General features: G+C 41.7%; 1 protein-coding gene across 1 annotated transcript; it reads right to left on the minus strand.

The window, feature by feature from the left end:
* Nucleotides 1-2,209: 2,209 nt before the first annotated feature.
* Nucleotides 2,210-9,152, minus strand: LOC306913908 (uncharacterized protein). Its single transcript, XM_079490742.1, has 3 exons — nucleotides 9,064-9,152; nucleotides 5,546-6,020; nucleotides 2,210-5,342 (listed from the first exon to the last, which is right to left on the minus strand). Exons 2-3 carry the CDS (start codon nucleotides 5,958-5,960, stop codon nucleotides 3,013-3,015), a joined length of 2,745 nt encoding a protein of 914 aa, XP_079346868.1. The 5' UTR covers nucleotides 5,961-6,020; nucleotides 9,064-9,152; the 3' UTR covers nucleotides 2,210-3,012.
* Nucleotides 9,153-10,220: the final 1,068 nt, after the last annotated feature.

Genomic DNA, 10,220 nt, shown 5'->3' on the forward strand with positions numbered 1-10,220 from the left:
GTTTTCATTTAGTTTTAGTGATAGTCTGTTGAATAGTTTTCATTTAGTTTTAGTCCCATTTTAGTCATGCACCCGGAATGTTTTAGTGCTAGTCTAGTTTTAGTCGACCAAATATCATAAGATTTAGTCGACTGAATCTACAGTTGATTTAGTCGACTAAAGGTTTTTTGGCGGGGCTTGATGCCGTCGTAATGACACTTGCTGAAAATAGCTGATCTACAAGCTCACGCTGCGGCGCGTTGTGAGCTTGTAGATCGTTGTGAGCTTGTAGATCGTTGTGAGCTTGTAGATCGTTGTGAGCTTGTAGATCATTGTGAGCTTGTAGATCGTTGTGAGCTTGTAGATCGTTGTGAGCTCGTAGATCATTGTGAGCTCGTAGATCGGCTAACTTCAGCATGCAACCAAGTGTAGAATGACTCATACTGGAACTCTTGTCCACTAGTCCCTAACATTTTAGTCTAGTTTTTATTTGTTGACGAAATTGTCAGTATATTTAGTCTCAGTTTTACTCATCATAGCTTAGTTTTCATTTAGTTTCCATTTAGTTTTCGTCAGTGGAAAAAGGTAGTCGACGAACATTATTCGTCTTAGTTTTAGTCGTTGAAATCAACACTGCTCAGACCGTGTGTTTAATTAACTGTATCTACTGCTGCGTTGTGTATCCTGACTCAGACTGTATATGTTTCATGTGATTGATTGATGTATTAACAGTTTGCAGAATTACAGTACATTTCAAGTACAACTCAATACGAAAAACTGTTAACTGCGAGTGGACGACACCATAAAGCATTACACTCGTTTACAAGAGTTCAATTCATCGAAACAATTAGAGACGTACGAATATACACAACTATATAGTCAAAACAGGGAAAAAGGAGGTAAAAAGGGAAAATAAACATATACAGTGAGGGGGAAAAGGGGGTGGTGGGTATTCAGATTTGACGGGGGCCAGGTTCGAATTGCAGCCGTCCGTAGGTGTCCTTTGAGAGCGGTTTTGAAGGAGTCAAGGGATTCGCTTGTCTTAATGACTGTTGGTAGGGCGCAAACAAACCGCCACCAACGGGTCCAGAGACGCAACTAAACGGTTTTAGCGTTCCTCCCAGCGGTGAGATGTGTCCTGATGCGCGTCGACACATGCATTGGTGACGCGTGGTTGGTGACGCATGGTTGGTGACGCAAGTCGACCCAAATCAATTGGTTCAATTCAATGGTTGCTTGCATAGTGCCAACTACACGCGTCGACTCACAACCGTTGGGTTGCGAGCAGTTGCAAGGTGACCCACTGGTGTGGTTTGGACCATACCTAGTCTCTCATAGTCGTAGCCAGACAACTATTCCACAATCTACGAATGCTATATAGTCTGGAACTACACCTCCTGAATGCTATATAGAGTCTGGAACTACACCTCCTGAATGCTATATAGAGTCTGGAACTACACCTCCTGAATGCTATATAGAGTCTGGAACTACAGCTCCTGAATGCTATATATAGTCTGGAACTACACCTCCTGAATGCTATATAGAGTCTGGAACTACACCTCCTGAATGCTATATAGTCTGGAACTGCACCTCCTGAATGCTATATAGAGTCTGGAACTACACCTCCTGAATGCTATATAGTCTGGAACTACACCTCCTAAATGCTATATATAGTCTGGAACTACACCTCCTGAATGCTATATAGTCTGGAACTACACCTCCTGAATGCTATATATAGTCTGGAACTACACCTCCTGAATGCTATATAGATTCTGGAACTACACCTCCTGAATGCTATATAGTCTGGAACTACACCTCCTGAATGCTATATAGATTCTGGAACTACACCTCCTGAATGCTAGTATATAGAGTCTGGAACTACACCTCCTGAAATCCGAGTATGGAAGCTGCCATTTCCGTTTTCCACAATATATTTTATAATATCTTTAGAGCTTAAAACATTTTCATTTCCATTTCTGCTAAGCAGCAAGCTATATATATATATATATATATATATATATATACCACTTCCACTTGTCACGATTATTGCTAATGAATTTGAATCTGGACATCGAGGTCCATTATTTATTGAGCCACGGACCAACCATCTGATGACATTTAGCTTCTCAGTATTCATAACAACATTGATCAACCAATCAAATCATCGTGTTTGTGTTCACACAAAGACAAAGCCCAATAGGAGGAGCTAGCGCCCCTGAACAAACAAATCAATATCAAAAACAACAACAACAAAATATATCATTACAGGAAATAATAAAACACTAAATGTACAGAGTGGGAGAAAGTTAGGAGGGGCGTGGTCACCTGTTTAAAGGAGAAGTGATCATTTCCTCTCCATTGGGCCTGCTGAAAGGTGGACTTTCAGGCCTGTTTTAAAATATGTAAGTGATCTGCATTTTTTGAGGGAAGGGGTCAGGGCATTCCACGCCTGGGTGGCCATGCTGTAGAAGGAGAATTTACCCATATTTGTTTTGAAATATAGGAGCAGTATAATGATCCATAATATTGTCCTTGTCTATCGACCTCCCTACGAACATACAGCTGTTTAATTTGATCCTCCCAGTGAGCTCATTTTTCATTCATTCAAGTTTTGTTTATTCTCGAAATTACACTGAGTAATCAAACTCATTTTCAGTGTCGTCCAGTAATACAATATCATATAGAAAAAACATCACAATACATCAGAAGATCAGGAAAAACATAGGTTTACAAATAAAAAGACAAATTTCAAAACGATCTAAAAACAGTTACATATTGTGGGGGTCTGTGTGCTCACCAAGGTTTTACCATAGCTATCACCCGTAATACATCAAATCAATGAGTGATAAACAGAGACTAGGGATTTAAGAGTGGATGCTGCTGCATGTCTATAGATTATGTCTCCATAATCCAAGACGGACAGGAACACAGAGTTTAAACTTTCTTTTTTTTACCCCATGGTGTGAATGCAATGGTGTCTTAGCAAGTGACCCGAGTTATTTAAACTTAGGTCACACTGTTTAAAGTGGACATCTATTTTATTGTCCTGTGAGAACTGTGGACACGAAGGTGACGGTGAAGATTACTTGAACTGTTGAAACTCTTGTCACAATGTTTACATTGGAAAGGTTTTTCTCCACTGTGGACACAAAGGTGTTTATTCAGATCACTTGAATTAATGAAACTCTTGTCACAATGTTTACATTGGAAAGGTTTTTCTCCAGTGTGGACACTCTGGTGTGTTTTCAGGGAAGATGATGCAGTAAAACTCTTGTCACAATGTTTACATTGGAAAGGTTTTTCTCCAGTGTGGACACTCTGGTGTGTTTTCAGGGAAGATGATGCAGTAAAACTCTTGTCACAATGTTTACATTGGAAAGGTTTTTCTCCAGTGTGGACACTCTGGTGTGTTTTCAGGGAAGATGATGCAGTAAAACTCTTGTCACAATGTTTACATTGGAAAGGTTTTTCTCCAGTGTGGACATGCTGGTGTGTCTTCAGGAGAGATGACCGACTGAAACTCTTGTCACAATGTTTACATTGGAAAGGTTTTTCTCCACTGTGGACACGAAGGTGTAACTTCAGGTAAGGTGAGTCTCTGAAACTCTTGTCACAATGTTTACATTGGAAAGGTTTTTCTCCACTGTGGACACGAAGGTGTGACTTCAGGAGATGTGAATCTCTGAAACTCTTGTCACAATGTTTACATTGGAAAGGTTTTTCTCCAGTGTGGACATACTGGTGTTTCTTACGGAGAGATGACAGACTGAAACTCTTGTCACAATGTTTACATTGGAAAGGTTTTTCTCCACTGTGGACACGAAGGTGTGACTTCAGGAGAGATGACTCCCTGAAACTCTTGTCACAATGTTTACATTGGAAAGGTTTTTCTCCAGTGTGGACACTCTGGTGTGTTTTCAGGGAAGATGATACAGTAAAACTCTTGTCACAATGTTTACATTGGAAAGGTTTTTCTCCAGTGTGGACACTCTGGTGTGTTTTCAGGGAAGATGATACAGTAAAACTCTTGTCACAATGTTTACATTGGAAAGGTTTTTCTCCAGTGTGGACATGCTGGTGTGTCTTCAGGAGAGATGACCGAATGAAACTCTTGTCACAATGTTTACATTGGAAAGGTTTTTCACCACTGTGGACAAAAAGGTGTGACTTCAGGAGAGATGAGTCTCTGAAACTCTTGTCACAATGTTTACATTGGACTGGTTTTTCTCCAGTGTGGACACGAAGGTGTATCTTCAGAACACTTGAATTGTTGAAACTCTTGTCACAATGTTTACATTGGAAAGGTTTTTCTCCAGTGTGGACACTCTGGTGTGTTTTCAGGGAAGATGATACAGTAAAACTCTTGTCACAATGTTTACATTGGAAAGGTTTTTCTCCAGTGTGGACATGCTGGTGTGTCTTCAGGAGAGATGACCGACTGAAACTCTTGTCACAATGTTTACATTGGAAAGGTTTTTCACCACTGTGGACAAAAAGGTGTGACTTCAGGAGAGATGAGTCTCTGAAACTCTTGTCACAATGTTTACATTGGACTGTTTTTTCTCCAGTGTGGACACGAAGGTGTATCTTCAGAACACTTGAATTGTTGAAACTCTTGTCACAATGTTTACATTGGAAAGGTTTTTCTCCAGTGTGGACACGAAGGTGTGTTTTCAGGGAAGATGAGTCACTGAAACTCTTGTCACAATGTTTACATTGGAAAGGTTTTTCTCCAGTATGGACAGTACGAAGGTGTAACTTTAGATGACTTGACTGACTGAAACTCTTGTCACAATATTTACATTGGAAAGGCTTTTCTCCAGTGTGGACACGAAGGTGTTGCTTTAGGGAACCTGACTGACTGAAACTCTTGTCACAATGTTTACATTGGAAAGGCTTTTCTCCAGTATGGACACGAAGGTGTGTCTTTAGTTGACTTGAATGACTGAAACTCTTGTCACAATGTTTACATTTAAAAGGTTTTTCTCCAGTGTGGACACTCTGGTGCTTCTTCAGGGAACCTGAGTCTCTGAAACTCATGTCACGCCGTTCGTCATCATCGTCTTCACTGGTCTCCTCCCAATCATCACTGTCTTCAGTGACTTCAGTGTCAGATTCAAGTTCAACTTCAATCTCAGAGCAGTGGGAAGATATGTGTTCTTCTTCTTCATCATCATCATTTTCTTCTTCACCTTTCACTGCTAGTAATGTCAATGTTGACCCAACAGGTTCCTCTGGTCTTTGAAGTAGCTCCTCCTGTTCATCTTTAATGTGTGGAGGCTCTGGTTCCTCCTGGAGCAGACTGGGGCTCCTCTCCTGTTCAGGAGAAACCTCCTCTTTACACACAACCATGTGCAGGATGTCTAGGAGCAGAAACATAACATGATGGTCAACACTGGATTCCTAAAATGTAAACACATTCTTCTTCCATGTACAAAATGAGCTATTACCTACCAAGATAGGATTGACTAAACTGTTACTAACTACAGGTTATTACTGTTCTGAAAGATTTTAGCAAAATACATTGTTTCTTCAGGAACAATATTTTCTTTCACATGAAACTTACTGAGGTGTGGCTGGTCTTCAACTTCCTGTTTAATAGAAACGTCTTCAGCTTCCTGTTTAATAAAAACGTCTTCAGCTTCCTGTTTAATAGAAACGTCTTCAGCTTCCTGTTTAATAGAAACGTCTTCAGCTTCCTGTTCAATAGAAACGTCTTCAGCTTCCTGTTTAATAGAAACGTCTTCAGCTTCCTGTTTAATATAAACGTCTTCAGCTTCCTGTTTAAAAGAAACGTCTTCAGCTTCCTGTTCAATAGAAACGTCTTCAGCTTCCTGTTTAATATTAACGTCTTCAGCTTCCTGTTTAATAGAAACGTCTTCAGCTTCCTGTTTAATAGAAACGTCTTCAGCTTCCTGTTTAATAGAAACGTCCCTGGCTGAGTCTGGAGAGTTCATCTTCACCTGGGAGTGATGCATCATGGGTATTGTAGTTCTTATGAGTCTGGAGAGTTCGTCTTCACCTGCAGTCTGGACTCCGGTCTGAAATCAAGAGAATAAGGAAGGACTTTAATAACTGGAGACCTATAGTCCGGCAGCCGGGGGAGGGGAGTGGGAAATTTGTTATATCGTTTTTTTTATTGGCCTAAAATATTGCCTATAACTTACATAAATTAATGAGTCCACTTGCTGACCGGCTGTCGGTATTGATCAATGTATTTTATAAGGTCTTATATGTGACCATACCATTACCTATATACGGCAAGATGTCAACATTTCATTATGCTTTAACGATTAGGCCGCCAGCATTTTTTGATAACTTGTGATATAATTCACGCCAGCATTTTTCCCTGTTTAACTATTATTTTGAAGAGCAAAAAACCCAGACCGGAAGTTGTGATCTTATGTTAGGGTGAGTGACGATGCATCATCATTCCATGTTTACCGCGGGTGATGCTAAAACATAATGGAGGCGCATCACAGCGCCGGCTCTGGGCCGTGGAATAAACCTTGTTTGGACCAAAAATGCCATCTGGGACAAGGAATAGGAGATCCAGATAGAATGGATGTTTATGGGCACGACGATCAAGATGGCGCGATTCAGTGTTATTGACAACACCAACTAGCAACCTGATGCTTAAGTACAAAGGGACTAGTGAACTTTTATCGCTGTATAATTGAAAGTGTCTTAACTGGCTGTATCACAGTGTGGTACGGTAACACGACCGCTCAGGACTGCAACAGGTTGCAGACACCCGTTTCGACTGGTATCAACCGACAAGACCACAGTTATCAGTTAGGATCAGCACGACTTTTTCGGACGAGTATGGGCATGCTCTGCCGACCCAACGCTCAGTCGGTAGTTCTCCGTGATTATTTCGCTTGATAATCACTGATGTCCTGACGGAGGCGCGCCGTGTCTGGTGGCCTTGAGCCACGTGAGGCACCGCCGAGCGAGGCGCTAGCCGAGCGAGTCCCCGTGCCGAGCGTTGCGAAGGCCACCAGACCCGACTAAGCGCCGTCCGAGTTACGTCCCGTTAAGCAGAGAATAGTATATATTAGTAGCCCCTAGTTTCCATGCGCCGACAATAGTTGGAAATGACACGTCCACCAGGGGGAAACCTTGACCAGGCTACCATGGTGAGTAGGCCAGTATGGCCATACTGGGCCCATAAGATGAATGATAAACGGACATACTGGGCCCATAAGATCGTATGATAACGGTCGAATCGGCTATTGCAGAGGACCGTTAAAACAGCAGCTAAAATCATCGGCAGCACAGAACTGTGTGAACTAGCGGTGTCAGTCTACCGGTCGCACGTTTCCCATGAAAACATTAACCAGGCGCTTTTCAAGCGGCTGGTAAAAAGCCCACAACATCATTAAAGACACCAGCCATCCCGCAAATACCCTGTTCCAACTACTCCCTTCCAAAAACGCTACCCGAGCATCAAATCTCGCAGCACCCGTCTCAGTAACAGTTTCTTCCCCCAGGCAGTCAGGCTGCTGAACAGCTGACCTTGAACTGTATTGCACTGTATTGTCACCCACTTGCACTTTTCTTTGTTTTAGTCTTTTTCTTTGCACTATAGATGTATGTTTTTGTCCTGTGTATATAAGACTGAGAGTGCTCTGAGCAAAATCATTTTCATTGTATTTATACTCTGTATCTATACATATGACAAATAAACCTGAACCTGAACCTAATGTGAGTAGCATTATGACTTGATCAATCAATCAGTTAAGTAGCATGTGATGTGTCAAACTAGGGGGTTGTCATGATTCTGAATCCATTCTCTTTGGATCAAATAGTAACCTCAGCAAGGCAGCTGGCTTCTCGGTTGGGTGACAGAATTATCACACAGAAAGATGCAATTACCTACCTAGTACCTAGGTTCCAATCTGAGGGAAAATCTTTCCTATGATAAAATGTAATGTAAAAATGTTAAATATAAATTAAAAAATATCAACCAAAGAACAAGATTCCTGTACAGGATCTCCTCACTGGTCTACAAAAACACATTGAAGACCCTAACAGGAGCCCTCGTACAAGGTTGCTTCGACTATGCATGCACCTCTTGGTATCACAGCACCTCAAAAGGCCCTTAAAACAAGGCTCCAGACCAAGCCCCCAGTAAGGCTATCCAACGTTGAAGATGCCACTACCTACTGGCGAAATGTGGAATTGCAGCACTTTAATGGAGGTGGACGGACACAGCAGCCATTTCCATCGGCTGCTGCTGGAATGGCCTACAAGATTCACTACACCTTAAGATACCCATGTACCTGTCTAAATACTTCCTTAATGTAAATGAAGTCCACAATCTCAACACCAGAGGGAGTTCAACAAACCACATGCAAACCAGATTCGGCTCAAACAATGGATTAAATTAATTTTGCTCATATGCCACTAAAATGTGGAAAGCCCTACCAACAGCAATTAAGAAATGTGAATCTCAAATTCCTTCAAAACCTATGGGCGTCTGCAGTCCGAAACTGGTCCCCATAATGAACTATTTTAAAAGGTTTCTTTTTTAAATATTAAAAAATAACAAATTAGTTCAGGGATAAGGGATAAGAGGTGGCGCCAGATATAGCCCATAGTGAGGGGAAAAGGGGGCCAGTTTCGAATTGCAGCCGTCCGTAGGTGGCCTTAAAACAAGTTACAATATTATTACTGCTGCTAGTATTAACTACTGCTTGTTTATAACAAGTTACAATATTATTACTGCTGCTAGTATTAACTACTGCTTGTTTATAACAAGTTACACTATTATTACTGCTGCTAGTATTAACTACTGCTTGTTTATAACAAGTTACAATATTATTACTGCTGCTAGTATTAACTACTGCTTGTTTATAACAAGTTACAATATTATTACTGCTGCTAGTATTAACTACTGCTGGTTTATAACAAGTTACAATATTATTACTGCTGCTAGTATTAACTACTGCTTGTTTAGGATCATTTATAACTAACAAGCAGATATGAGAGAAATACTCGTCGTGTTGTTCCATGTTAAAAGATGAGTCAATAATATAAAAGATAAATGTAGTAAAAACAAGGTGAATCAGTTCATCTTACCTGCTGTGTTTCAGGGTTGAGCTGCTTAACGACCACACTGTTTTCAAACCGTTTCAAACATTGTACTATTATTATTATTAGTATTATTATTATTAAAGTGTTTTCTAACCACACTGCTAACAGGCTAACAGCTAGCTGTGTGTTAACGCACATATGCCGAATACTGTGCAAGGGCTGTGCGCATGCGCACTAGCCCTGCTGCTGCAGAGCCATATAAAGTGCAATCTGAGAATCCCATCGTCAAATATTCCCTGTTGTTCCTCGAAATTGACGCAGGCAAATGAAATGAAATGAAATGATTACTATATTTACCCAGGGTATCTGGGCTAAGCTCAAGAACTTGTTTCCAGCCAGGCCCTGCTCATAGAACATTTCATCGTAGTGGTTCAATGCCTTGTTCAAGGGCACTTCAGCGGTGGTAATTTTAACGTGTCGGACCGCTGATTCGAACTGGCGACCTTCCGGTATCAAGACCGCTCCGCAATCCGTTCGGCCACCGCTGGCAACAGTCTGTCTTGAGAGACTATATAAAGTGAGACAGAGTTACGACAACTCTGTTCACGTCACGGGGCTTCAGTCCAATGGCGGCTCTTCTACATAGACTTCTATTGAAAAGGGACATCCGGGAGTTCTTCTTCTTCTTCTTTTAGGGTTTCCGGCAGTGTAGACGCTACTAGGCGTATTACTGCCCTCCACTGGTTTATTTGTTCACCTACTCAGATCCTCTTATATACACCAGTACTATGCAGGAACTGCAGTACTGCCTTTGTAATCAGCTGGTGATTCTCACTGTGGCCAAATAAAGAGCAAATAGAAAGAGCCTCTATTCCTACCTCTGTCATCCTCGAGAAGAGCACCTGTCTTTCTGTGTTAAACATCCTACACTCTAAAAAGATGTGCCGCACTGTCTCCGGCTGCCCACACTGGCATAACCGTCGTGTTTCCCTATTAGCTGTAGGTTTTTGTTTAGGCCACAGTGTCCCAGCCTCATTCTGCATACTTTAACCGCATCCCTGCGTGGCGCAAAGTTACACCCACACTCTCTGTTTACAGCTGGCTGGACATGGTGAAAATGCCTACCCCTGCCCTCCTTCTCCCACCCCGCCTGCCACTCCTTCACCAGTTCCACCCTCCCCAGGGGTAGTCGGACGTCTACT

The sequence above is a fragment of the Electrona antarctica genome (assembly GCF_951216825.1).
Source record: "Electrona antarctica genome assembly, chromosome: 21".
NCBI classification, from domain to species: Eukaryota; Metazoa; Chordata; class Actinopteri; order Myctophiformes; family Myctophidae; genus Electrona; species Electrona antarctica.